Consider the following 27,889-nt stretch of genomic DNA (forward strand, 5'->3'; position numbering starts at 1 on the left):
CTAAGCAAATGCTCTTCGCTCAACCTAAAGTCTGAGCTTGTTGGGAGGAAGATGAAGCGGAATTCGCCACTATCCCAACAAGTAAGATAGGACTGCCAAATGCACTCGATGAATATCTAGAGAAGCGATGCTCGTCCCGCAGATCCATACAAAGGAAAGCTTTTCTTGGTCCCTGCATCGCCTTCAGCGCTCCTCTCAATCAAGGTCAGACAACCCCGGATGACTTCTGATCACACCAGCTAAGTCAAAAGAGTGACATGGATTTTTCCATTGTTCTTTCCACATCCAGTGTGAGTTCTCAATCAGCAACGCAGAGTATTGACCCTCACCCCATATACGCGGCTCCCTTCCCTCCAGAGATGGTCACGGCTCAATCAGCTGGCTCCTTCGCCTGTCTTCGATCTGCAGAAAAAATCAGCCCTAGCAGGAACTAGCTCGAAAGCATCCGCAAAAAGAGAAGAAAAAAAACACAGCTGTTTGCGACTAGGAAAGACTTACCACGGACACTTCCCAACCTCCGCCCATCTTCCCCCAACACAACTCAAACAAGGATGGGCGTTGAAATTTGCACCCGCGCGGGGCGAGCAATAGCATCCCCTTGAACACCCGCCGATGCCCCTATACATGGCCGTCGGAATAGTAGCACAACGAGCAGTCTGAGAGGCAGTGCTTGGCCGCTACAGGCTGTGAAGCCAAAGCCCAGAGAAGGAGAAAGAATGCAAGAAGCATCTTCGATCGATGATGGTGTCAATGGAATTTGGTAGATTTGTTGGCGAGCAGCTTTGACATTCTCTTCTTCTCTGAGGTAGGTTGTTGCAAGCTCTATATATCCATTTCACAGCGTACCAGTAAGCGTAGAAAAAGACAGCATTGTTCACATTTCGAAGTCCGCTTCTTTGGTTTGATTTGGGTGCAAAACAGGTTCCTGTTGTAAGACAACAGAATACGAGCTAAGCTGGCATCATGGGAAGACGGAATAATACGATGCTCTCGTAAGAAGTCAAATTGGAAGAACGACTGCGGCAGATCCAAATCTTCCCAGGGATGGGATATCTTTCAAAGGGAGCAAGCAGGAGGCACCGCAAATTTCTTCGATGTCATGTTTTCGGGAGCATGATTAAGCTCGAATACCAGACTACGCATCGACAAGCCCAGATAGAGATCCAAAGGGAAAATTTCATCGTGAACGCCAGCTTCCCTTCCAATAGATAAAGTGCATCGTCAGTTCGAACTGTCGGTTGGACGGCTCATCCAGGGCTGGCTTTCGAGCGCTGCTGCCCTTGCCACCCCCTGCCCAAGGGTGATGTGGCGGCAATGCAAAGAGACGGCAATTAGAAGTTGGATGGCAAACTATGCACATGGAAAAGGGCAGAGCTGTTGGTGAGATTCGAAGTCCATTAGCCTAGAGCAGGAAACGCTGTACGAAGCCCTATCGCGAGCCCTAGAGTCGTAAACACGCCACTTCCAATTTGATTAAGCACTGATGTGCATTTTCAATAGGTGTCGTTCCGTGTGATAAACTTTTTGTCATTCATCTTAGGGCTCGCAGAGAAGCTCCGATGCTATTTCCTCGTCGTCAGACCTCGTGGTTTGCACAGTTTCGAACTCCAGGAGCGCACGACAAGAAGAATTGGCAATGCAGTGACGAGAGGGAATCGAACTGTTGACACAATTGGACCGACATGATGGTCTGTCTCTGATTCGATTCAAGGTGCGATAAGTACGCTCTGACTTTCAAACGCCATCGCTAATGCTTTTCTTGCCGCATGTACCCTTCATGCGTGCGTGTCATCACAAGTCGTAAGAATCGTAAGCTGTCCTCTGTTGGTCCAGCACATCCATATTCCATGCCCAAGTCCCAACGTTCAATCCACGACCTTCAACATCCGGTAAGCATCGTGCCCAATCGCCTTCTTCATCATCGCGATTGGATCATCTCCCTTCTTCTCCTTCACTTCTCCATCTTCCCCGACCTCGACCATCTCCTCGTCCTCGCCCCCGTCAAACTGCCCCTTGTCCAAAAACATCTTCAACTGTCCCTGGCTGTACCCCGATACCAATGCCGTGCCCTCCTCAGCAGCAGTGACCGGCTTCGGAGCCGTAGAATCCCCACCTCCAACTTCACCAGCACCGTCATCATATCCCGCACGTCCACCCGCCAAGTTCCAGAAGATGAGCTTCGGCATCTCGTACCCATGCTTCTTGAATTTCTTCTGAATGCGCTCATACGAGGTCGTCCAACGATCCTCCTGCTCATATCCGCGAGTCGCAGAATCAAACTGCATGTCCGAGAACACAAAGACCTGCTTTACCATATCCTCAGGCTTGACCTTGCACTCAACAGCCCTCGGCAGGATCAGTCCCTCAAAAACAGCGACGAAATCTGTGTTCATTCCCCAGGGCATAGATTTAATGTAACCGACCTTTTCCATGAAGCTTCTCTCATCCTCTGCTCCACCGACGTGGAAGACTTCCGGACGAGCATGGAAAGTGATTATCGCACCGTCGAAGGGAGGTTCTGTAACTTCGGCGATGAGAAGCGAGAGGCCGATTGCGCTGTCCATGGGGCAGGTTCCGTCGCGGAAGACTGGGGAGGACATGCTGCCTGAGACGTCGCAGACTGCAATGGAAGAAGTGAGGGCTCCGGAGTCTTTGATGCGTTGAACGAGAGTATTCCACTGAGCTCCGATAGACTTGGCGGTGATTTCGCGAATCTTCTCAGCGACGAGAGCGTCAGCTGGTGAGGGTCTCGAACGGCGGCCACCGGAGTAACCAGCGCGCGAGACTTCTTTGACAAGCGCGGAAGGGAGGAGAACGGCGCCAGAGATCTTGGCTTGGCCTTGGGCAACTTTTTCGATGTAAGCATCGAAGTGGTCCATGTCTTTGCGGGCGAAGAGTGGGGTATATTGCTTCATGGCGAGAGAAGGCACGCGGTCATACTTGATTTGGTCAAATGTTTCGGCAGTCAAGTCGCGCTCGACGATTTGGAGCTGCTTGCGCAGTTTTGACAAAGTCTTGACCTGGTAGGCATTGCGCGCGTGCTTGATGTACAGCTCCCGGTCTGCGGGATCTGCATCTGGGCAGACACTCCCGAGCGGGTGAAGCAGCTCTGCAATGCTGGTGACGATGGTCGTGTGCTGATCATGCATGCCTTTGTTTGAAGGTGCCCACTTGCCCGCAAGAGTGACCTTCTTGATCTCTTTCTTGTCGTTGGATTCCAGACGCGCAAGATCAAGCTCAAGTTGCTCGGCGAAAAGACGTGCCACGCAAAGATGCAACGCCCTGTATTTCTGGTCTGATCCGAGCTTGGCCAAGACAGTATCGTGGCGTGCCTTGTTGATCTCCTTCTTGCGGCCCTCAGTCCAATTGCGCTTGTACTTCTTCGCGTTGGGCATCTCAGTGTTGAGGATGCTGGTAGGGTTGCCATCGGCCTTCAATTGATCGTTTGCGGCAAGGGCCAGCACATTCAGAAGGTCTTTCCAGTAACCATGTGCGACACCATACTTGACGTCGAACTCGGCATCGGCAGACTCGAGTTCAGAGAGCTTGCGCTTCTTAGGGTCTGTCGTGCTCGTAGGTGCCGTCTCGCCATCCACCATTTCAAAGTCATTGTCTGCGTCCTTCTCGTTGGCGTTGTCGACTGACTCCGCCGCGGTAGATTTCTCGCCGTCCTTGGGGACTTCCGTCTGGGCGGATTCGTCCTTCTTGGGTACTTTCTTCTGAATGACAGGTCGCACAAGCCACTGCAAGTTGAACAACAGAGTGCCAGGATGGTTCTCGTACAGCCAGCCCAAAGCTCGGTAGAAGGCATTGCGGTTGCTCTTGCCGAGATGGATGGAGCGCGCGTTCCAGATGATCTTGAGTGCGGCATCCTTGTCCTCCGCCCATGCCTTCTCCAGTCGCGTCCGCAACGCAGCTGCGGAGATGACCTCCTCGAATTCGTAGAAGAGATCGACGAGTGCGCTGCCGGACCGACTGTAGGCGACGTCGGCGTTCTCAGTGAGCATCTTGTCATCGTGTTCATCGAAGGAGGGCACGGCCTTCTTGTCCGAGAGCAGAGCGTTCATGAAAGCCGACTGTGGTGGTGGTTCTTTGTCAGCGGGCTGCTTCGAGTCGTCCTTATGGCCTCCAGCAGACAGCTTTTCAGGTGCGGCAGGTTGCTTCGCGCTCAATGTCTGGACGTAGGCAGCGAAGTCATCCTTTGACAGCTTGAGTTGAGGCATGTCCGGAAGGAAGACGGGGAACTTGGACTGCAGCAGCGAGTGCTGAACTTGCGGTGCGTCGGTCATGGTTGCGGCAGTTCTGTACGATGTGATTGAGGTTGTTGTAATGAATGTCGTCTGTGGGGGGCGTCTGCGAAGCAGGTGTTGATGGTCGGTGAGGAAAGGGCAAAGGAGCGGAAGTAGGTGGAAGAGGAGAGAGGGGAGAGGGGCTCTGCGTCGCGCTCCGTTTGTCAAGTGAAGCGCGAGCTGCAGAAGACTGCGTTTGCTTGCAGGAAATGTGCAGCAATTGTTCTACCAACCTACTGATTTGCGTTTGACTCATGTTGGCGGAAGTTGGTGAACCAATCGAGACACCGCCACCGCGTCTGCTTGACCGATTCTACGAAGACTCCTAGATCGAGCGATGCACTGCTTGCATATTGAGAAATACGCAAATGCCAGACGGAGACCTGCCTGTCGCGAGTACACCGCTGCTGTTATCGGATAGATGCATGAAGTGGTGTCGGAAGTCGCGTCGCAAAAGCGGTGGTGTTGGGTGGCGAATCCGGTTGAGCTTGGCGCGCAAAAGACGAAAAGAAAAGGCAAAATTGCATCGAGTGCACAACTGATGATGAACAAAAGATATAGAAAACATTCGGATGCAAAAGAGATGTCGTGGGGACAAAAAGTGCAAAATTTTGACAAAAGGTTCGATTTCTCGAACTGTGGTGTTTCCAAAGATTGAGAATGCGGCATAGTGCGCTAGCCCACGGATTCATCTGGTAAAAGGCAAGGTGAATGGTAGGTAGACTAAGCGCGCCGTCATCGAGCTCACATCTTCTGCACGATATGTACCTTCAACTTTAGCCGCCGCATCGGCGTTGTGCAGCCCCGCTCCGCTCCGCCCTCAGCGAATCCCAACTTCCGCCATCGTCAACTCCCTTGCCTTCTCAACAACATCGACAAGCACCAATCTGCTGCTCGGCAGTCGGCGTCGCGCAACGGCGGAGTTGCACATTGATCACTACGCAGCGCCATTGGCTCACTGCCTGCTCTATTGACGCGCCTGCCGCCTGAATTCGCTCGCGCACAACGGCCTTGAGCGTTGTCAAGGCCTTGCGCTTTCTCCCCGGCGCTGGTAAGTGCTGTTTCTCACTTCATTTTGTCGCGTACACTACGCGCTTACTTTCGCATAACGCGTGCTGCCTGCTACTCGACAAGACTCGTCCACCGCTACCTCGACTCAAGCACACCGTCGATCAGATGGGATACTCGGAGGTCCTTTGCACCATTTGCGGCGTGTCATTCAATATTGGGCGCGTTCGACGCAAAGATGAGCCAAAGTCGGCTGCGTGGGATTGTTACAACGCACCAAACTCGTACCAAGAAGCAGACGTCCCCGATGGGTTCTCAGAATGCGGCGAGACTTCCGGCTGTACTTACTACTCTCGTAATCTTGACAACGGCTGCTACAAATCACCATGGCACAATCCTGAAGCCGAACAGGATAGGAGTGACCCAAGTAAGTACCCATAGCTCTGATCATCATATCCACTTGCAGTGTCAGGATTAACATCAGCAGGTCTCGAACACATCGCGGGGCCGGGATGTAAGTACGAATGCGCTTGCGGAGGCGCCTACACTGGAAACGAAATTTCCTTCGAAGAGATGCAAGGCTGCACGACATTCCAATGCCTGGTCCGGAAGAGGAACGACTGGAAACCTGCCTGTGATGACGAGGAATTCGAACAAGACCCCAACTTTCCCATGTTCCTCTCGGGCCTCCATGATCGCATGCCCGAACGCGAGATTGGCTACGTAGACGCGATGCATCCGATGCGGCACAACATGCAAGAACATAGCCCGGATGATGTATTCTGGGATGATGATTGGGAGCGGAATGATTATTCCAGCTTGCCTTTCCATCCTTGGTGTCTAGAGGTCTACAAACGTGCTTCCAAGACTTGGTTCGATGGCAAAAATGACCACATGGTGGGACTGGTAAACTGGTGGAGACATCGAACATCAAAAGAGACTTTCTCAGGACGTTTCTCATCTACCAGTCGCTCCGACGACGTTGGCCGTTTGAATGATCAATGGTGGAATCATGAGCACGGCACAGAATATGCCGCCGCCAATCCACCCTTCATTCCGAACCTAGCAAAGGTCATTGCAAACGCTACGGCTGCAGAGCCCGTAGACGGCAATTCTGGGGTGTTCGATTTACCAGCAGACACCAACCTCTCGCCCTCACCCGGTGATGGTTTCGCAAAATTGCCTGCAGAACTGAAGCTCGAAATCCTCTCCTCCCTCTCGAGCGAAGACATCTGCAATCTCCGCCTCGTATCCCGCAGTTTCAGACAGCTCCCCTTAAGTCTCTTTCGCGACATGCTCGCGACGAATCTGAACTTCTTCTGGGAAGCTTCGCCTGCCAAGGATCAGACACCTTATCCTTTTCTGGCCACGACAACAGCGCAGAAATTCGTTGACAGTCCTCCAGACAGTCGAAACCCCGTACCGGTGCCGAATCTGTTGGACACCTCAAACACGAACTGGTACAAGTTGTACTACAGCCTTCGACGCGGAATGCGCAATGGCGAGCTCAAGGGTTTGGCGAACAGGAATCGGATCTGGAATGACTGTCAGTCAATTCTGGAGTCAATCGTGAAACACTGGGACGAATGGCAGAGTGAGAGAGACTGAGTGTGAGAATCTGTGGAAACACCGCAGTACCCCATCAAGAAGCCCTCGGCACCGCCCCATTACACATCTCCTCTGTCGCCTTCACCTCAATGTCCTGTGCTGCAACGCCAGCACCGAATTCCCGCACAGTCGCACTCCCCAACTCCTCATATGGCTTCCATCCTACACTCGCCAGTCCGTTCACCGGGTCATTTGCGAAAGCCACCCAAGCATCTTGCATAGCATGACTGGTCTGATACTCCAGTTCCGTGCTGTTGCCGCGATAATTGGGATGTGTTCCAAAGATCAACGGCAACTCAGCTGAGTGCCAAGCACCCATCCAGCCTCTCGGAGAGATGTTGGTGAAGTTCCCGCTGTATAGGTAACGGTATGTCAAAAGATCGGTCTCTTGTCGGAGTCTGGTCGTCTCTGTCGCGGGACAGAAGAATGCTGCCAGTGTGACACCATTCGCTGTCGCAACATTGACTCCATCGGGATTGTAGGGTGCAAATGGCACCCCGTCTTGGGCGTTAGTTCCGATAATGGCAGGCTAGGAAAATCAATGAGCAAAAGTCGCTTCACGAAATCATCAACTTCAGTGACACTCACAATCTTCGCTTGTCCTCCTTCCAGTGCCCTCTCCGTATAATTCTCAAACACCACCACGCCGTCCGCAGCAGCACCAAACGTCAAAGCCGGCTGCGCTCCACTCCGTGAATAATTCGCCACAAAATTCTCCAACACCTTCCAATCCACTCCTCTCATACACTCCACCATCTCCTCGCCTTCAGCTCTTCCACCACAGCCCACACCCTCCGCCACAGTAGTGAAATTCGCTCCAGTATTATCCCCCGGCAACGACGCATTCCTCCCCGCCTGCACACTCAAAAAACTCGTCCCCGAATCCATGATCAACCCTTTCACAATCGGATCCTCAGCATACGTGAAACCATAAAAGTCAACACTCACAGCTCCAGCAGATTGACCCCATAGGACCATTTTTTCGGGATCTCCGCCGAAGGCTTGGATGTTTTGTTGGACCCATTGGATTGCGAGGCGTTGGTCCAAGAGGCCGAGATTTTGGTCTGGAAGGGAGGAGGCGAAGGGGAAACCGAAGAGGTTTACGCGGTAGTTGAAGGATACGACGAGGTGGGAGGAGGTACGGGAGACGAATTGATTGGGGATTTGGTAGGGGACGTTTTGGCCGCCGGTTTTGAAGGAGCCGCCGTAGATGTAGATGAGGACGGGGAGGAGGGTTTCGGAGTCGTATTCTTCTTTTTCGGTGCAGTTCGGGGCCTGGTGTGAGTTTTTGGTTTTGCTGTCACTTTCGACAGTGGGCGTCCAGATGCTTAGTGTGAGGCAGTCTTCGGATGTCGGGCCGGTTTCGTTTAGGCCTGCGAGGTTGAATTCGAGGACGTCGTTTGTGTAGACGTCTGTTCCGCTTGGGGTAAGGAACTGGGGACAACTGAGTGGGAGCTCGGTGGCTTCGATGTGCGTCCTTGGTTGGGAGAGCTCTTGAGGAGCGAGCCATCTGCGTGGTCCTGTCGGAGATTTGGCGTAAGGTATTCCAAGGAATTGTCTGACATCGCCATACGCTGAATCGACTTTGCCGTGGACGCGACCTGATGTCGTCGAAACAGTGAGCTGGTCGTGTTTGTGTGGTCTTGCTGGATGACCGAGAGCGACGGCATTGACTGCTGTCACTGCTGCCGTCAGTAGTAGACTGCAGCTAGCAGCCGTGAGGTGAACCATGTCGTCCAATGCTTGAAACAAGAGAGGAAGAAGGAAGGAAGAAAGTAACGTCCGACTCAAATCTCCACGGCACTCGCTCCTGCCTAAAGAGTGCAGCTTGGCCACTACTTCACTTCGTGGCTACACTGCTACTAATCCGAGCCCTCGGTACACGACGACAAATATGATGCCCCAAAAGGACGCAGGACCAGAACCGGACATGCGAAGTGCTGCCGACCCCTCACTCTAGCCAATGGAGCTCGAAGTCCGGATTCTCCGGCAGGGATGTTGGTATAGAGCGTCTTTGGCGCATTGTGAATTCGCTTGGGTCTCGCGGGGCCCCGGGTACAAGACGAAGATGGCAATTCTGTTCGATGGTCGGGATGTGGACACGATGCGAGTTGTTCGTGGTGCTCGGCCATCTTTCGGGTCCGTCTTATAGTAGTCTCATTCAATGGGCATTAATTAAATCTGCCGTCAAATACTGGTCGTTCTAGGGCAGCAAAGCCGTCAGATCCCGCGATGGTCAGGCCACTAAGACTATCGCTGTGGGTTAATTCCATCGTGATGGCAGTGACAGCTTCACTATAGGTAGAGTATGTCGAAATGTCAAGAAGAGGAGGACGAGCAGAGTTTGATGACAGTCGGGTGGCCAAGACAACTCCGCTGATTTGCCGGCCTGGTCCTGCTTGGACTTTCTCACCTTCTTGTCTTTCTACTCCTCCAACGATATACGACCTGCGCATTGAGGTCTGAGGTCTATACCCCGAGACCGCTTCCGGTGGAGACTGTGCCAACATGCGCACAGGTTCACATCACTCCAAAGCAGAAACCGGCATTCCAGATCGCATTGGGGAGGCAAGGTTTCCCTAGCCAGTATCCAGTCAAGGATAAGAACACATCAAAGACGGTATCAGAACTCATCGCTCATCATATTGTCTCACTAGAAGCAAGAAGACATTGTTTTGCAGGCAGACGCTTCTCATAACGCTTCATTATCAGGTCTGTATTCCACAAGTATCATTTTTAGGGCATTCATTCATGCTTCTGGTATCCTTGCTGGCACCATTGCTGCAGGCTCGTACTCTGAAGGATCTCCAATCTACTGCTTTACTTTGTCCTTGGCGTCCTCCGCGGTCCTCGCAGCTTGGTCCTTGACGTCCTCGGCCTTTCGCTGAGCCTCCTTCGCGCCCTCGGCGGCTTGTTCTTTGGCGCGACCGGTCAATTGCTCTGTTCAGGCAGGCAACGTTAGCACTCTGTGCGAATGACATCAATGGCTTTTCGATTGGAACCAAGGTAGCTCCACGTAGGATGTGGGAGTGGAGGTGGACGTGAATATGAGGACGACGACTTACCGCCCTTCTCAATGCCTGCGACAATGGTCGACGAGACGTTCTTGTCGACCTCCTTCAACGTGTCTTTGGCGGCCTCGACCGGGCCCTTCTGGACGCGGACAGAGGTGCTGAAAAGGCGGACGTTGCGGGCGAGCTGTTGGCGGAACATTTTGATGATGGTGTGTGTACTTTGGTGGGTTTCAAGGTGAGTGTCTGTGTGTTTTGCTGTTCGTTGCAGTTGATGAGAAGAAAAGAAGAGCTTGAAGGTGGTTGCTGTTTGTTGTGCTGTGAAGCTCCGTACGTCACTTCCACGCCAGAGCGTGGAGCTCCTCTTTCCTGTTCAGGCGCCTGCTACGCAATTGCCTCGGGACCGTTTGCCGAAGGAGCCAAAATGAAGGAAACCACAAGCGACTGTTGCACGCTGCACGTGTTGCTCCATGCATGTGAAGAACACCACCTCCTACATCGACCGCCTTGCTATCTCACCATCCAGGTACAGTTGCTTGTCCCGACCCCAGATCATCTGGCTGAACGACCAAAATTCCGGCTCCCATTCCAACCTCGCAGCCAGCATGACTAGGACAACGTGGTTCACGAAGAACAGTGGCGTCACATAAATCACATAATCGGGTCGAGGAATCCACGTTGTGCTGAACACGATGCAGGCTATGAACCAGACGCTGGCCGCAACGACCTGCATGCTGACCGCGACGAATATCGAAGTGAATCGAGGCTGGAACATTGCCACCACGAGTGCAATGCTGGCGACGAGTGTCGCGAATATCGGAACCAGTGTGTTGAGAGTCATGATTCTGCAGACGTCGTCAGATTATCAATTCGAAGTCAATGGGTGCCTCTGCCTACCTGTCGACCTCCGTATCCAACCACTGCCTCACCCGGGCCAGTCTAAGGCAGCTGTACGGAAGGACCGGCAGCAAGAGGTTCGTGGTGAACGGAACCCAAAACATCGTCTTGCCGCCATCTCTCATGTTCTTCAGGACGATTCGCCATGGGAACCGACATGCGGGAAGCGGTGCACCGACGCCAGGATCAGGTGCGTCCCAGTATCTCTGGGCATCTGTTCAGCAACTGATCACGAAAACAAACAGCTCCTTTTTCTAGCACTTACTGGCGGCACCGAACAGACTTCGGCGGCATCGTCATCTGGTTCCAGTGTGGCGAAGTCAGGCAGCAACCCATCCGACTGACGATGACTTTCGAGTGCTATCGACAATGCCGAACCGCCAGGCGTTTCTACCTCTTGGTATTCAATCTGACCCGGTTCACTCAACTGAATCGATGGGCCATACAAGAGACAAGCGGCACGCAGGCCAGTCAAGCCGTGTACGAAGCATACCACAGCCGGAACAAACCAAAGGCCAAGTGGGAGCCAGAACAGAGCCCTCGCGTCGTGCCGCCAATAATCGGCCATCACTAGCAAGCTGCATGTGATTAATTGCGCCGGTTGAGTGATGGCGAATACCGTCAACCTCTTCCTCTCATCCTGAAGATAGGAGAATAGTCTGAACTTGATCCACATATGCGGTGGACCGTTGACGCCTGCCAGAATGAGAGGAATCAGGGCTGCCCACATTTCCCATGTCGGGATGTTGGAGTTGCGGTGGTATGCATACATCGGCACACCGTCTACTGGGCTGACTTCTGGACAATCGTACCTCGATTTCTGGGCATTGTACGGACATTCTCTGAGTGTTTGGCTACCGTCCCATTTGTCGAAGCCCCAGTAATGATTTCTAGGCGGAAACTCCAGTTCCAGGTGAGGCAATATGGGCAGGATCACCGCCCAAGCAGTTGAAAATATGCAATGCACGAAGCTGAGCCACAGTGACCAGCTGCTCCTGTGTCGTGATATGTAGCGCTTTCAATGCCATCAAGAAAGCCCAGGACGTCCATTTCAAACAGCGCTCCTGGCCAGAGTCAGGCCGCTGTGGAGGAAGAGGATACAGTTCAGTGAAACACCAAGGAATGGTAAGGCTGCAAAGATTCCTGGCAGCTGCAGACATTCAGACTTCCCGCGCCTGCATGTGCGGCTGAGGTCTAGAAGATCTTCAGCCACCACCAATTCCGTCACAAACAAGGCTGAACAGGCAACCTCGGAATGTTTCGAACGACTGGAGGCGACACAAATGAGCAATAACCATACCCCGCCGATTCATTCTCCTGGTGAACTCGTTACATCATCCTCGCCGACGGCTCATGGTCTCGGCGAATGGATCTATGTTCTTCCTGCCAGCGCTTCAATCTGCATACTATAGCCCAGGCGCCTGGAGCAACATCCGCGTATCGGCTTTCATCGATTCAGCAATCCGCGCAAGCTGGGTGCGAATTCTGTCGACTTATTGCAGTCGCGCTCCAAGCACAAATTGCGCAATTTCCAGTTCCTTCGGTAAAGTGCTGGGTTCGTGTGAGAATACCAATCGATCAGAAGCACAAAGCCAAGAGGCAGAATGGTCTTGGACTGTCCGAACTCGAAATCGTGTTGGCAGATTCCGCTTTCCAGTCCAAGACAGAGCGAACGAGTGGGAGCGTCTTCCTCGGCATAGCAGCTGATCCGGGTGAGTTGAAGTTGTCCTAGATGAGAAATGCGCTGAGTCATTTGAAGACAGTTCTGCAGCGTCTTCTCAAGATGTTGTGGAAAGATATCACGGCGATGACCCCGATTCTAGCCAACATGTGTCTGCAGTCTTGGAGTGGCTGACAATGTGTCTCTCCCATCCTCAATGCTGCAGGACCGCCTCTGGAGCTTCCAGTGTTCATCCTCAGAATGCGAAATTACCATCACGTTGCGTCGATGTTTCTGGCGAAGTACCTCGTCTTGAGCCAACTGCTGGCAAATTCGGAGCGTATGTGGCATTGAGTCATCGATGGAATGCAGGCACAGAAGAGAGCAAGACCACTACCGCCAACATCGACCAAAGATACTCTGAACGAGGTCTCGGCTGGCAACCACAGATTTTCAGAGATGCCATGAGGATTACCAAATCACTCGGTATACGCTATATCTGGATGGATTCGCTTTGTATCATTCAGTCTGGCGACGCTGGCGCAGATTGGCTGCAAGAGGCATCGCTGATGGCACGCTACTATCAGCAAGCGATTCTTACCATCTCGGCCCCGGGCAGCACCCCATCCCGAAGTATCCTGACTAGACGTGCCCACGACCCATTTCGATCATTGCTACGGATGCCATACCGCAACTCCAAGGGAACAGTCCAGGGTAGTTTTTATCTGTACCAACCTTGCACTCGCTCTTCACAACTCTACGCAAAACATGTTCGACAGAGCGAACTGCTTTCCCGAGGCTGGATATTTCAAGAATGGTTCCTGAGCCGCAGAATAATATATTACACGCCACAAGAATTGTTTTTCGAATGCAATACGGATGATCCTAAAAGCGAGCGACAGCAGTCCATGACGGCAACACATGAGCACGACTTGTCATCACGTATCCGCTCCAGATCATCTGGGTTCGAGCAGTGGTATCGACTAGTGGAACTGTACTCCAACACCAAACTCACGCGGCCTGAGCAAGACCGCATCATCGCACTTTCGGGTATTGCTCACGAGTTCCGAGAAGGTCTCAAAGTCAGTGTTAGTAGCGAGCGGTTCCTTCTCGGCTACGCAGCTGGACTCTGGACAGCCGACACACACCGCGGCTTACTGTGGCAGTCTTCGAGCCAGGACGGAAATATATGCAGTTGTGATGCACCCTCGTGGTCGTGGGCTACACACATGGATGGAGTCACATGGCTCCCACGAGCTGTGAGGACTACCAAACATCTCGAGGTGATATCATTCACCAACGCACTCGGGTCTCACGTTCTTTCGGAAATGGCTCCTCACAGGACAGTATCAGATCGTGATGATCCTGAGGATCCTTCAACCAAAGACACAATAGGCAAAGACCTCATGAGCGCAAGTGGATCTCTCACCATTAAAGCCAAACTGAACTGGGTCTATATCGACAACAACCTCGAGTACCCCAATCACGATGGCTCCGGCATCCGAAAAGTTCTAGATTATACAACCGTCGAGACCCTCGCCCGCGAGACTGGCGTCGATCTCCCCGAAGACTACACAGAATGGAACTCCAACCCCCTCTGCCAAAGGGCCGGCGACTGGCGCTTCATCTGCTCCATCTCACAACAAGTCATCATTGGCGGCTGGGCACTCTTTGAGAATTCTGACGCGCGCCTATCCAATCAGCTGGAGAGGTATGGAGGTTTCACAATCCGTGCTCTCCACGTTTCCACGCGACATCGTATTGCACCTGGTGGAAGAAGTTTCTCTACGAAACTTTACATGTACAATGATGTGTACGACGTTTTGTTCGTGGAGCAGCTCGGGGAAGGTGTCTTTCGGCGGGTTGGCATTGGGAGAGTAATGAGTAAACAGATTGAGAGGGAATTTGATGGGGTTGAAGAGGAGATTTTGATGCTGGTTTGAAGGTGTGCTGACGGATCAGCCATCTCCGTCGAGCCGTCGGCTCTGCCATTGACTTTGACGACTGCAGAGAAGCTTTCACAGGCCAGCGCGGCGGATCAAGCAACCGAGCCGACTCTTCGTTATCCTCGTACCTTATATAGGTACGATCTGTCATCACCATAGGCGGATCCAAGCAATATAAGCTGCAGAACCTTTCGGGGTTCTGCTGCCGACATACTACACTAAATTGGCCGTCAAAGAAGTTGCGGATGCCCAGAGACCAAAATATACCCTGGTATCCGATCCCCGAATGTAGCTGACAGGTTGTCTGAAGAACGGCAAGAGCCTTGTCTTTGTGACGATGATCACCTCGTCAGGCAACTGTATGATGCCTCACCTGCATTCGCGGAACGCAAGGGTAAGCTTCAGACTAATCAGAGCATCTATCAGTTACGTCCACTCGATATCGACCCAATTGTCCGGCTTTCTAGAATTGTCCGGGTCTCTCGTTCCAATTGAAGTCGGATGATGGACGCCATCTGCTCTCGACTGCCAAAAAGGATGCAAGTGCCCAGAAATCGATATATACCCTGTCTCCCGTTCCTAGGTCTGCAGGTGAGGATGGTACCGATGCCGATAAAGTTGAACCTCCCTTGCAAGGAAGATTGAGGTTTCGGCCCACAACACTCCGTACTTTATAGAATTTCATGCACAGCTATGGGCTCTCAACACTGCACCAGGAACATGCCAGCCAGTAAGTTCCTGAGCTATATCATTGTTGCTGCACAGAGCGAGCGAAAGATAAGAACTGAATGCCGCTGCAACGCTGTTCCAGAAAAGAACTACACTTTTCTGCTTCAAGACAGCATAGCCCATGAATCCAGCCAACATGGATTCGACGATCTTACCAGCACTCAATCCGACAAGCGCTCTAATCATTGCAACCATCTTACTCGCTCTACTTTACTTTTCCTCGCACATTCTCACAGCCGAGAATTGGGCCCACAACGTCCCACAGGCTCCCCAAGAACCCCTCTATTCCCGCCTGCTCCAAGAGCCCTCACATGATGCACTAAGAAAATGGGCAGAGACCATTCCCAACTCTGGCCTTCTCCTTTATCGTGGCCTGTATAACAAGCCTAAAATCCTTCTGACCAACACAGCAGCCGCCCAAGAAGTCCATCAGAAGAGAAATCAAGAAAATGGCAGCGGCTACAAATACGAGAAAGAAAGCGTCGTGCGGAAAAGTCTCGCTTCGCTGCTCGGTGAAGGACTCGTGACAGCAGCTGGCGAAGAGCACAAGGTCCAACGGAAACTTCTACAGCCTGTGTTTAAGTTGAGAAATGTGAAAAATCAGTATCCGTTGTTCTGGTCCAAAACAAGAGAATTGGTGGCGGCTTTGCAAGAATCTGCGAGTCAAGACAGCAGCGGCAAGGTCGAATTGACCGGATTAGTAAATCGAGCCACGCTGGACATTATCGGGCAGGCAGGCTTTGGTCTCGATTTCGATTGTTTGGCGAATCCGAATAATGAGCTCTGGGAAGAATATGCTGCTGCCTTTCGCGGCGCGGGAAATGGGTCACAGCATACGGGTCTTTTATGGAGCACCTTGGCGCGTTTTCTGCCGAGGAGAGTAGTGGAGATGTTGCTAAGTCGACGAAATGAGCAGACGAAGAAGGCAGTAGGGGCTGTGAGGCGGAGAATTGGGAATGTGATTGCGAGGAAGAAGAATGATGCAGAAAGGTTGACGAATGCAAGGAAAGACAGTGTAGTCATCTACGACGCCAAGGAACAGCAGTCGGAGCTTTTGGATGCGAACGAAGAAGACGTTAACAACAACAACGACATAATCTCGCAATGTATCCGCTCAGGAATCACAGACTTCGAAATGCTACTCGAACAATCTCTCGCAATCCTCGGAGCTGGACACGAAACAATCGCCCAAACACTCTGCGTAGCAATCTTCGAACTCAGCAAAAACAAACCCCTTCAAGATCGACTTCGTGCCGAAATCTATGACAAGTTACCTTGGATTTCTCAGTCCAGAGAAGAGCAGAGTCCCACAGAATCCGAACTCGATTCCATCGAAACTCTGCAGTTGCTAAATGCAGTCTGCAACGAGACGCTCCGAATGTACCCTATCATTCCTTCTTTGGTACGAGAAGCGGCATGCGATGTTGAACTCCTCGGCCACAGAATTCCAAAAGGAACTGTGATAATGACTATTCTGCCGATTTTTAATCGCAATCCGGCTTTATGGGACCAGGATACAAGTCTTTTCAATCCAGATCGCTGGTTGGTGAGTGCGAATGGCGGAGCGAAAAAGAGGTCAGCGTTTATGACTTTTGGACATGGGCCGTCGGCTTGCATTGGGGAGAAAATGGCGAGGTCGGAAATGGCGATTTTGTTGGCGGGTTTGGTTGCAGCGTTTGAGGTGGAGTTCTTTGGGCAGGGGGTTGATGGGAAAGAGAAGAGGGAGGAATTGGAGTTTGAGTGGGGGGTTGTGTATATGATTAAGGGTGGGTTGTGGATGCGGTTGAAGCCTGTTGGCTTGGAATGCGAGAATTGAGACTCTCTTCTTCGCTGTGAAACTCAGAGCAGAGAGAATGGGATGTAGTGATTATGGCTGGGCCTTCAGGCATATGACCCTGCCTCAGGTGATGTTGGGAGAAGCAAGCCTTGGTGCCCAACCCGAGCAAAATCCGGCTGCGGGAAGGGCATTAATACGGGTGTGAAGAGAGAAAACCAAATTGTTCAGATCGTGTGGGAATGACTTCGATTAATTGGCAAACATGCAGCCTCATACGTACTACCTACGCTCTGTGAACTTGGAGACTAACTACTAGGAACAAGTTAGACCAGAGTGTCCGTAGCAATAAAAACGTAACGACTTTCTGGATGACCTCTAGCCCACTTCCCTCTGTACGCCAGCAAATCCTTGTAGATTTGAATGTAAGGTTGCAGCAGCTGTCTTCGAGGCTTTCTGATTCTTATTCAAATTTTTGCATTGCTGACTCTGTCGTTGTGTTGTCTTGGCACCCATGCGCATTGCGTATATTCTATGGCAAACCTTCCCCGCAACTGTACACTTGACACTTCTACGCCGCGCTTGTGCAACACACCATTTGCATTTAGAATGCCACAGCATACTACGTTTGCCACCTCACCCATACTACATCAGGGCTGGGCGATGATCGTGCCTCCAAGACCCGACGTTCGGACTTTGGCGAGGATGTGTCCCGTCTGATGATGCCTCAAAAACAGCTGCTCAAGCATGTACAGCGAAATCGATAATCTGCATGCATGTCGAACTCGCTACTGATGTATTGCGTCGGAGGCGCACTGCGGAGCTGGCTAGGGCACGCTGGCACGCTACCATCCTTCAGCCTCGTGCATCCGGGAAGAGGAGCAGGTATTGCAATTCAGCCGCGCCTGTGCAATGGACTTTTTCACTACACTACGATGAAATTCCGATCGACTTTGACTGCCTTCGATTCCGGTACACAGGCTAAGCGAAGACCTGTGCTCCTCAGTCCACGAAAGACATTCAAGTTGATTGAACCTGCGGACAAGCGAATGAATAGATACTGATATCTACCTGGGACACTTGTGCCGTGCAACACGCTTCAGGAGAGCAGAATTGTACCATACTCGTCAGCGGAATGGCTCAGATTGCCTTGGTGCCGTATGGCAATGCTGGGAACCAGATCGCCGGTGCTTACGAAGGTCTACTGTCATACCAGCCCTTGAATCATCAAAAAGATGAGATCAGACTTCTGAGAGTCGATCTCTCGGAGTCTGGCCACCACGAGCTTGAGCTGAAGTCTAATATATCTTTGCGCATGAGTATGCCGCGATATACTGCGTTATCCTACCCCTGGGGCACTGGGAGACGTCGAATATGTATCGAAATTGACGGCTCCCGGCTTTACATATCCCAGTACCTTGACGCTGCGTTGAAAGCTGTCAAGAAGCACTGGAGATCGATGGCCAATACGCCAAAGTATCGATATCTATGGGTGGACCAGATCTGCATAAACCAAGCCTATGCTGCGGAGAAGAATCATCAAGTGGCTTTCATGGGTACCATCTATGAGATGGCAGAGGAAGTCATTATTTGGCTTCCAGTCGCCCGCGACACTCCAGTCCGTGACAAAATTGACGCAGGTTTCAGCACGTGGCGCGACTGGCGAGACTACCATCTTGACTATTCATCACCGAGGAAGTTATGGTACGACAGGAACTTATCGACGCACCGTCCCGAAGTGACTGTTAGTCGAGCCTCTCTGCGAGTGTGGACGAGGATGCACCGCATTGTTCGAAATTCTTGGTGGGAACGTGCATGGGTTTACCAAGAGTTCATGCTTTCTACACGCGCGACATTCTTGATATCTGGCCTGGCTATCCCGTGGCTGGACTTCCAGAAATTCCTCGACAAGGTCTATTCAAGACTTCCAGCTCACGTAGCTGACAGTGAAGCAGCAATTGCTAGTCTCAGGCGGCAGAAGAAGCGTCTGAATGCTATGACATGGAACTCCCCGACACTTTGGAAGCGCGTGTTGGGAATGGAGAGCGCGGATCAGAAATGGGCATATGAAGAGCTGGGCTACGTAAGAAGAAAAATCGCAGACTTGACGGCCCACAACACAGCCATGGCGGAGGCTCAGGAATCATGGGAGCTGGCTACATTCATGATGCGAAGTCGAGCGGCCCGCTTGAGTTTTGCAGGGCGCACATATCAGAAGCTATCAGCCTTGATGTACCATGGGCGTAATTGCAAAAGCACAGATCCTCGCGACAAAGTCTTTGCGTTCTTAGGACTTGCCGACCCCTGATACAACATCAGCTTGGACTACAGCACATCTCGAACCATGAACACAATCTTGACTGAAGTCGCTGCTCGGATCATCACTGTAGAAGAGCGCCTAGATATCCTCGCCATGGCTATGGACGACAAAGACATATACTCAGTGAATGACTACCTCCCAACCTGGGTACCGAACTGGTCGAGGCCACCAGACCTCAATTCCGAGTACAGGAGATTTTTGCGCAAGATCGGCTTCCCACTTGCTACTCATGATAATCCAAAGCCGTGCCGAGCATCCATGGATCTGAAACCCCAAATTGCTTTCCAACCGGACCGTGATGGGAACCCTGACAAAATTCTTTGCGCGCGGGGCATTCGTGTGGCAACACTGGGGAGAATAATCAGAGACGAGCATGATGCACTGTGGCGTATGTTCGAGAGCACAGATTCCGGACTTCGAATTACTGCTTCGCACTTGTCACGACCCGGTGACAGAGTCTTCGTTCTTTTCGGAGCCGATGAGCCGTTTGTGTTGAGCACTCACCCTAACTCTCGCATCTCCCACCTCCAAGGGCATGCTATGCTTTGGTATGACGGCAAGCCATCGACGATTTTGCAAGGAGCCTTGATTGGGCAACTGCAGCAAGGAAAAGCTTTGGTGGAGTCTGTCTATATTTGTTGACAGAAATTACCTTGTTGTCGCACCTGCAATGGGAGCACGGCGCGGCGAACTTGTATATGTTGTCCAGTCTATCTCTCTGCGAATGTAGCGAAGCGAGATGCTCATTTGACATGCTTCTGTTGATGAGAAGACGTGCTAAATTCGTCTGGCCTCTGACTCTACATCTCTCAAAAAATGCTGGAAAGCATGTCAGAAACCCTCTTCCTGATCTGCAGTCCTGCCACCGAGCCGTCTACCCCGGCTCCGGCTCCCGCTACGACGCCTACAGAAGCTGGAATAGGCACAACAATCTGTGTCACAACCGCTGGGCTCGCTTCACTTGCTGGAGTCTCGTCCGCGGGAGCAGCTGGCGTTGCGACATCTTCATCAGCTGGCAATATGCTCGGCTGAGCTGCATCTTCTGGTGTGTCGCCAGGGGAAGGGAAGGGAAGTATAGACATTGTTGGTTCATCTGCTGTTTCTTCGGGCGCCGGAAGAGCGGTTTCAGCTGGGACTGCGGCGTCGTCGGTTGGCGTAGCTGGCGTAGTAATGTCCCCATCCGCTGGTAATATGCTCGGCTGAGCTGGTTCATCTGCTGTGTCCCCAGGGAAGGGGAACGGAAGGATAGACATTGTTGGCTCATCTGCTATCTCTTCGGGAGCTGGAAGAGTTGTCTCAGCTGGAGCCTCAGCATCATCGGTCGGCGTAGCTGTTTCGGATGGCAATGGGCTTTCTTCCTGTGGTGCTGCAGTTGGTTGCTCGATTGGCTCTCCGCTTGGATCCTCTGGACTCGTGGCAGTCGGGTCTGCTGATTGCTCGGGTTCTCCTACTGCCGTGGGAGTTTCTTCAGGCAACGTGCTTGCCGTAGGCTCAGCAAGAACTGGCGCAGTTGTTTCCTCTGCTGGCTCCTCGGGATTCGAGACGACTGGTTCATCTGGGAGAGTAGGCTCTGCCGTCCCTTCAGGCTCCTCTGCCGGTGCGGGCGTCTCTACTGGCGGGCTACTCTCATCGTCCGGGACAGGGGCTGAAGATTCACTTGGCACCTCTGTTGTCTCCTCCGGGACTGTGGGCGCTGGCGCAGCGGTCTCTTCGGGCTCTTCTGAAGGAGTCGAGGGCTCTGTCGGCACGCTACCTTCCTCTTCCTGGGCCGGGGTCGTCGATTCGGCCGGCGACTCTGACGTCTCTCCAGGATCGATCGGTGTCGACTCAGCTGGCGACTCGGCCTCTTGAGTTGTTGTAGGTCCTTCTGGATCAACCAAAGTCGGCTCGGCGGCTGCCTGAGTCGTAGTAGCGTCCGGTGCGATGGTGCTTGAAACGTCTTCTACCAAGGTAGTTTCCTGCTCAGGAAAACCACCCGTGCTCGTTGTCACCTCTTCCTCCCCCTCTTCGGCATCAGGGCTAGCAGTGGGGGTTGCCTCAATGGGAGCCTCTGTACTAGTCTCAGTCGGCTCGACATCGTCGCCTGGTGGGGTGGCAGTCGGCTCTGCCTCAGCTGGTGCAGATTCAGTTACAGGACTCTGTTCCGTATTGGTCGGCACAATCTCAGTGAATGTCCGGACGGAGGACTGCGGAGAGTTCGCCGTTTCAGTGACAGTGACAGTGTTATCGACAGTGACGGTCTCGGTCGGGGCAGTGCCGAAGACGGTGGTCGTGGACACCTCTCCGTCTTCTGTGACGGTCTGAGCCGGAGAGGTTCCAAAGATCGTGGTCGTGGATACCTCGCCGTCCGCCGTAATGGTCTCAGTAACAGCCGGCTGGGTCACGACTCGAGTGACAATTGCAGTGGACTGTTCCTCTGGTTCGAGAGTAACCGTCTGGGTTCCAGCTGGAAGAGTCTGGAAAATCGTAGATGGCTCGCCATCTACTGTGATCGTGGCCACCCGTGTCACAACAGAGGTGTCGTACACTGTTGTCACCTCTCCATCCTCAGTGATGGTCTGACCAGGAAGAGTCCTGGTGCGTGTAATCGTCCTAGGTGTCGCAGCCGGCTGGGTGTAGGTGACAGTGGTAGGAACACCAGCACGAGTCACGGTGCTCACTCGTGTAACAGTCGTACGCGCGACAGTGGAATACTCGGTCTCGGTCGAAACTCTCGTGGACGTCCGGACAGATGTGGTCAATACCGTAACGGTAGTTCTTCGTTGCCGTTAGCTTCGACACAGGGTCATCTCGTCCAATGCGCTCACCTTGCAACGGTTGTGGTCTGTCTTACTGTGACAGTACGAGTGGGCTGCGGTGGTGGGCCACGTCCACCTCCTCGTGCAATATCATCTGGGTCCTCTTGACGTGCGACATGGAAACGGGAGATGTTCCATGGGAAGGCGTATGTGGTCAAGAAAAGCAGCCACCAAATTGCAACGATGTGCTGCAGCTTGCCTGCCATGATTAGCGGTTTCCGTGAACGGCGAGAATGATCGTGGTATACTGGCCTGCAAACAGACAGCTGCACTTCAACTGATATAGCAGTCCATTTCTCCAGCCGTCTCTGACAGTGCAACGGTGCCGTCCCTCCAGCCACTGTGCGACAAGCGGCTCAGATTCTAGACATGGAGTGGGGAAGAATGCACATTCCAGCATACGCGCAGCGGCGCCTATTGGTGAAGCCAAGACTTTCCAGCTATCAAGGAGGTCGTTCTACATTCTGATCATGCAAGAACGCGAATGGAGCGTGGACAGGTTCCATGACAGCAGATTTGTAAGTGCTATTTCTGTCAATTCAGCGAACACATGTTGCTTGTCACTTTTGAGGTGGCCTTCCCGGTCTACTGTGGCATCATCCCCAGAGAGGCTATTGGCTTTTCGATCGTCCTCTCTGTTGGCATTCTGGTACATTCAATATCTCGAATCACTACCGTCGTCTGGAATCGGCTTATTGCCGTGCATCAGTACGTAGGTACTAGGAGCTGTTATACTGAACTTGAGCCCCTCCATGGGACTACTTGACGCTCGCGACACTATGAAAGTCGGTCAAGAGATGGAATCTCCTCTTTCTCGTTCAAGAAGACCCACAGAAATGTCCGACGGGAAAGAGGCGGGAGACTTGTCGACGCATAGCGATCGTTTCATAACACTCTATCCATGTGGTTGTACAGAAACAGCACTGTTGAAACAAGTTTCACATCTCTCAGGACGATGAAACATTCCTCATGAGTTGTTCAACAGCTGTATGAGAATCAGATAGAAATATCAGCATTATTTGCACTTCGATTTACTCAATTGATCACCTGCATAACATTAGCAATGAGCAGAACCATGAATCGCGGATCGTAAGAAACCATTCTCGAGTCCCAAAGCACAAATTCTGACATTAGATAGCGACATCGAAAACAAAATCTCTCCGCGGCCAAACATCAGCCCCATCATCTGTCAACCAGACTCCTGCATCCTACTCTCGAAACTTCCTCGTGAATTACGAGACGAGATCTGGCGATACCTCGTCGTTCCAGCGCGCGACATCACAATCTTCAAGCCCAAATCTAACGATGTCAGCTGCGAGACAGAGCGACCGAATTGCTGCTACACGGTCCCACAACCATTCACCATCAACACCTGTCGACAGATGCGCACGGAAGTGTCTCGAGCCTACTACGCCTTCAACACCTTCCGCAGCCCGATCGACGACAAATGCAATATGAAACTTGTCTATTGGATCAGATCATTATCCGCAGATGACAGACGAGCGATTAGAAAGGTTGTTGTTGAACTCCGATTGAGCTATGCGACGACGCCTCGGGAAGAGAAGCAGTTGCGGATGCTAGCAGACCTGCGGGATTATCCAAGTCTGTGTCTCTTCATGGAGACAATGTCGGAAATTGATTTTGATCATCGTAAGCTGCAATATGATAACGGCTCGTCAGGTTCGCAGGACAAGTCGGTTGTGCAGAAGTGGTTCGCGAAGATGGAGATTTTGAAACAACAGGCAGTTGAAGCTGCTGCGTGGCGGGCAACAGAAGAACGCTTCTGGCAAGTTGTAAGATTTGACGTGGATTTGGTGGGATCAAGGCGTCCCTCAGTAAAGCAATCATGAGAGATTCGCCTGCCCTCCGACAAGGCGAGGATTTGCAAACGAGCAAACAGGTCCGCCGCGAGACTTCCGACACAGTCTATTCACTAGAAGGATTCAACTTCTGTATCTCCCAGTCTCTTCGTTCCCCAATGGAGCTCAATGCGACGAGCTGGCGAGGCACTTGTGGCATGTTCCGGAGGCGATCGCCAAGAGTAATTGTCCAGTCATCGTGCGCTTGAAGGACCTCTTTGTTTTCAGTATTCATGGGACGTCAGAAATCATGATCGCCATTGTCAACTCCCCAGGAATCATCGCCATCAATCGCGTTCGTTTTGCCGTTGCTGAGGGCGAGGGAGACAAGTGCTACAAGCCAGATGATATCTGCATCGAGGCAAAGTTTGAGAAACCCTGTGACGCTCTCCTCAACCTGATGGTGGAAAACACTCATCAGTGCCAGCCCAAAGTATTCACTTTGAGTATGCGTCGTTTGCGGCAGTTGGTCTTCGAGGTGGTCTACCAGGGAGTTTCGCTACTATGCTGACCCCATGGCTCACTCATCAACTCAACTTTACAAATCTCAATCCTCCTTGCTCGAATACATGCAGATCCCCAGATCTGCACGAATTTGAGCACAGCCGCAAGACTGGAATCGACATCATAGTAAACTCATTGCATTCTTGATCAGAATTAGTTAGCAGGAAAGCAGCGCCATTACTCATCAATGTGCGTCAAAACAAAAATGATCGCTTCCAATCGCCAGTCTTTGATCGTACACTTCCCCCCTCTTATCACACCGCTCGCTGGTAAAACCTTTCCTCATTGGCTCATTCAGGGCCCCAAATATATGTATTCACCTTTTCTTTTCTCCTCGATTTGCATGTTGGGCTTCCCTACTTCCAATGCTTCACAGCCTCCGGACCACCATTCTCATCTGCTCGATCATTGCATCGTGGGGCATCGTTGCATATCGGCCACTCTTCAGCGCTCGCGTTCAACGTAGGAGAGACATTGTTGCATTCATGACTACAGCCTGCGGCACTTCAGTCAATTGATCGTTGATTGGGACAAGAGTTGCCCGGCCAAACTCACGAACAGTGCGGCAATACCTAATAGATAAGCCACCATGGGGGGAACATCTTGACGGTGTTGTCGGCTTGACTTGGTTGCGTTCTCTGAATTGGTTGTAGGTGGAGGTTGTGGTAGTTGCAATCGTTGCTCGTTGGTGCGTTCAATCTGATGGTGGCATACAGCTCTCTTTTATATTCCTCCTGCACTCCCAAAGCTCTACGTACCAACGGCACTTGTTCCGCGTCCTCCGTGAAGCTCCAGCATCATCATCGCCACCATCGATCATGATATTACTACATGGGGTTAGAAGGAGAAACTCACGATGTTTAATTCCTGGCTCTGACTGGTCAGTTGGCTCATGCCAACAACTTTTTCTCATCATTTCGGCTCATCGTCACGACGGGCCATCGCACAGAAGACGTCTACGACGCTCTATCACCATTTGCATGGAAATTCTTACTGTATCGAGACTGGTTCGCAATCGATACCACGATCTTCCCAGAACAGCTTCCATCAATCGCCGTCTGTGCGAGTGTGGAGCAGCCAGTCACATGCCAAAGAAATTCGCCACGAAGGTGCAAAGTCCCGGAGATGTTGTTCCAACCTCTCACGAACTGCCGTTATCGTGGGTCGAGGGCGAAGGAGATGCTCGCAGTGGAAGTTTCTGAGGACGTGTCGTGATCATGTGGACTGGAATTGATCTTAATGTGGGGCGGTCATGCTGGGTCAGGGTGTTCGCAGATGCTCGAGAAGCTGGCAGACTTGGCTGAATTTTGTCAGCTAAGTTTCAAGCTGATGGACGATCGCCATGGCAAATCCTGGTGAAACTCTCTGCACAGATGGGGATTGGAGACTTGGAAGAGACCCTGATTGTTGCATTCGTGGGCACGCGATCGACGATCTGGAGACTTCACTCTCGATGAATAGGACAAGAGGCACTGCCACCTTGGGAGAAGAAAGCTGAAAGTTTCAACTCATTGATTGATGGAGATCATATATCATGAGTGCACACTTCGTGCGAATCTAAAGCTGACCACGGCGCACGTAGCGCTTGCCCTTTCCACGACCACGGAACTTGCTGAGCTTCACAACGAAAGCTCCACGCTCGATGGTATTGACAACGACGTAGCCGGATGGGTACGTGTAGTGGTTCCAGGTTCCGACGAAAGTGGCGTTGCCACCACCTGGCTCGTTGTCGTCCTCTGGGTAGATGTCGAAGAATGCAACCTCCTCGATCTCGGATCCATCCTCCTTCTCTGGGATCGATGAGATATCGAGGACACGAAGTCCAGCGCCGTAATTGGACTGGTATGCCAAGCCATCGTAGATATATTGGTTGTGGTCGATGCTGCGGACGCCGCTCTTGTAAAATCCGGTATTCACCGGTTTCTCAAGTGATTCGATATTGAAGATATAAGTGACTGGGAAGCCATCGAGCGCTGGGGACTCTGGGCTGGCACGGTCTGGGCGGAGACCCTCGTCAAGTTCGTCGTCCATGATCAAGTGAGTCTGCCAGTTGGGGTCGATGACCCAGCCTAAAAAGCAACGTATCAGCCATGTGTGCTCATGAAGATCTTGCATATGCGGCAAATCTGACCTTGGTGAGTGTAGCTCGCGCCCTTGTATGGCGTCCTTGAAATGACTGTGCTGGCATTGCCGCCGTTCTTGTTTTCGACTAAGTATATCGTGAGCGTATCTTCCTGTAGAAGTTATTAGAAGGCATTCAGGTCTCAGGGAATAGGGAATACTCAAATTATAACCGTAACAAACGTCTTTTCCGTTGTATTTCTTGTCTGGACCGCGGTAGACAATGCATTGAGCGTCGTGGATGTACTGGGGACAAAAATTAGTGATCACGTGACTTGACGAGATTCCAGAGTAGAAGACTTACACCATCCTGAGGCGCGCAGCCAGTCTTCTTTGGGTTCTTTGGGTCCTTCACATCGATGAAGATCAAGCCGGCCGCACAAGAATCGTTTCTTGGCTGAGCACCGACGGCAACGACATAGTTCAGCTCCTCGTTGACGACAACATTGTGCGATCGACCAGCTGGGAGCTCGTTGAACCATCCAGTGAGGTCTGTACGGGTGTCGAAGGTCTTTGGCCGACGGGGGCTCAGAGTGAGCAGCTTGCGCATATCGAAGAATTGCACTCCATGGTTCACAGCCTCGGATCCGACAACCAAGTAGTTGCCATTGGTCTTCAGCTCACGCCATTGCGATGGAAGAGCAGTGTGTTGCTGGGGCAGGCGTCCAAGATATTCCAGCTTGCCATCTCTGGTGACTTCAGCGAAAGCCACACCATCTGATTGTCCAATAGCGGCGAACTCGCGACGACCAAAGGTCCAACCCCAAGAGCCAGAACCGGAGCTGTCGTTGCCACCAAGCTCGGCGTGTGACTTGAAGTCGTACAGATCCGTGTCCTTGCAGCGGAATGTCTGGAGTGGGTCACCCTCCTTGGCGACTGCCAGCCCGTTGCGGCACTTCACTGACTTTCCCTTGCCGCTGGACCATTTATCGAAGCCAGACCACTTTGCACTCTGGTAGTCGCCGGCAACCTCGTGTTCGTGCCACTGCCTCATCTTCTCCTTGAAGGTTGTCAGTAAACGAACCGTTGATGTCGCCAAGCCGAACACATACCTCCATAATGTCGCTGTGCACTTTACCCGAGACATAGTCTTCCTTGGTGTAGAAAGCGTTGGCAACGCCAGCGAGCGCCGGAATGGCGGCAGCAACGGCAGAGAACTTCATCTTGCCTGAGAATTGAACGTGATTTCCAGGAAAAGTATCAGTTGGCTGTGATCAATGGTCCTGGGGAGCAAGGCAAATTTTATACAACTATCAGACCCGCAGATCTCTGCCTAGAAGGCATTGGGGGTGCATTCCACACGCCTTCGCTTGCATAGTACGAACCATTTCCACGAGGTGGATAGCGGGACAACGATGATACCTT

The 27,889-nt window shown here is 52.1% G+C and overlaps 11 protein-coding genes across 11 annotated transcripts; 5 read left to right on the forward strand and 6 right to left on the reverse strand.

Moving 5' to 3' along the window:
• Positions 1–1,865: 1,865 nt before the first annotated feature.
• RHO25_002433 (uncharacterized protein) lies at positions 1,866–4,289 on the reverse strand (the record flags this gene model as incomplete). The annotated part of the gene is made up of 1 exon (XM_023598014.2): positions 1,866–4,289. One exon carries the CDS (start codon positions 4,287–4,289, stop codon positions 1,866–1,868), a length of 2,424 nt encoding a protein of 807 aa, XP_023456172.1.
• A 1,176-nt stretch (positions 4,290–5,465) lies between these two features.
• Positions 5,466–6,905, forward strand: RHO25_002434 (uncharacterized protein; the record flags this gene model as incomplete). The annotated part of the gene is made up of 2 exons (XM_023598015.2): positions 5,466–5,724; positions 5,785–6,905. 2 exons carry the CDS (start codon positions 5,466–5,468, stop codon positions 6,903–6,905), a joined length of 1,380 nt encoding a protein of 459 aa, XP_023456171.1.
• A 34-nt stretch (positions 6,906–6,939) lies between these two features.
• RHO25_002435 (uncharacterized protein) lies at positions 6,940–8,636 on the reverse strand (the record flags this gene model as incomplete). Its single annotated transcript, XM_023598016.2, has 2 exons — positions 6,940–7,434; positions 7,494–8,636. The coding sequence occupies 2 exons, from the start codon at positions 8,634–8,636 to the stop codon at positions 6,940–6,942; spliced, it is 1,638 nt and encodes a 545-aa protein (XP_023456170.1).
• A 1,081-nt stretch (positions 8,637–9,717) lies between these two features.
• RHO25_002436 (uncharacterized protein) lies at positions 9,718–10,118 on the reverse strand (the record flags this gene model as incomplete). The annotated part of the gene is made up of 2 exons (XM_023598017.2): positions 9,718–9,845; positions 9,971–10,118. The coding sequence occupies 2 exons, from the start codon at positions 10,116–10,118 to the stop codon at positions 9,718–9,720; spliced, it is 276 nt and encodes a 91-aa protein (XP_023456177.1).
• Positions 10,119–10,409: 291 nt separating this feature from the next.
• RHO25_002437 (uncharacterized protein) lies at positions 10,410–11,585 on the reverse strand (the record flags this gene model as incomplete). Its single annotated transcript, XM_065602255.1, has 3 exons — positions 10,410–10,761; positions 10,814–11,019; positions 11,079–11,585. 3 exons carry the CDS (start codon positions 11,583–11,585, stop codon positions 10,410–10,412), a joined length of 1,065 nt encoding a protein of 354 aa, XP_065458327.1.
• Positions 11,586–12,670: 1,085 nt separating this feature from the next.
• Positions 12,671–14,416, forward strand: RHO25_002438 (uncharacterized protein; the record flags this gene model as incomplete). The annotated part of the gene is made up of 1 exon (XM_065602256.1): positions 12,671–14,416. One exon carries the CDS (start codon positions 12,671–12,673, stop codon positions 14,414–14,416), a length of 1,746 nt encoding a protein of 581 aa, XP_065458328.1.
• An 868-nt stretch (positions 14,417–15,284) lies between these two features.
• Positions 15,285–16,964, forward strand: RHO25_002439 (uncharacterized protein; the record flags this gene model as incomplete). Its single annotated transcript, XM_023598018.1, has 1 exon — positions 15,285–16,964. The coding sequence occupies one exon, from the start codon at positions 15,285–15,287 to the stop codon at positions 16,962–16,964; it is 1,680 nt and encodes a 559-aa protein (XP_023456176.1).
• A 1,093-nt stretch (positions 16,965–18,057) lies between these two features.
• RHO25_002440 (uncharacterized protein) lies at positions 18,058–19,230 on the forward strand (the record flags this gene model as incomplete). Its single annotated transcript, XM_065602257.1, has 1 exon — positions 18,058–19,230. The coding sequence occupies one exon, from the start codon at positions 18,058–18,060 to the stop codon at positions 19,228–19,230; it is 1,173 nt and encodes a 390-aa protein (XP_065458329.1).
• An 821-nt stretch (positions 19,231–20,051) lies between these two features.
• On the reverse strand, positions 20,052–22,246 carry RHO25_002441 (uncharacterized protein; the record flags this gene model as incomplete). The annotated part of the gene is made up of 2 exons (XM_023598019.1): positions 20,052–21,999; positions 22,050–22,246. 2 exons carry the CDS (start codon positions 22,244–22,246, stop codon positions 20,052–20,054), a joined length of 2,145 nt encoding a protein of 714 aa, XP_023456175.1.
• Positions 22,247–23,115: 869 nt separating this feature from the next.
• On the forward strand, positions 23,116–23,890 carry RHO25_002442 (uncharacterized protein; the record flags this gene model as incomplete). The annotated part of the gene is made up of 2 exons (XM_065602258.1): positions 23,116–23,129; positions 23,179–23,890. 2 exons carry the CDS (start codon positions 23,116–23,118, stop codon positions 23,888–23,890), a joined length of 726 nt encoding a protein of 241 aa, XP_065458330.1.
• A 2,070-nt stretch (positions 23,891–25,960) lies between these two features.
• RHO25_002443 (uncharacterized protein) lies at positions 25,961–27,687 on the reverse strand (the record flags this gene model as incomplete). The annotated part of the gene is made up of 5 exons (XM_023598020.2): positions 25,961–26,472; positions 26,535–26,637; positions 26,708–26,770; positions 26,829–27,524; positions 27,577–27,687. The coding sequence occupies 5 exons, from the start codon at positions 27,685–27,687 to the stop codon at positions 25,961–25,963; spliced, it is 1,485 nt and encodes a 494-aa protein (XP_023456174.1).
• Between the last annotated feature and the right edge of the window lie 202 nt (positions 27,688–27,889).

Source organism: Cercospora beticola, chromosome 2, assembly GCF_033473495.1.
Source record: "Cercospora beticola chromosome 2, complete sequence".
Taxonomy (NCBI): Eukaryota; Fungi; Ascomycota; class Dothideomycetes; order Mycosphaerellales; family Mycosphaerellaceae; genus Cercospora; species Cercospora beticola.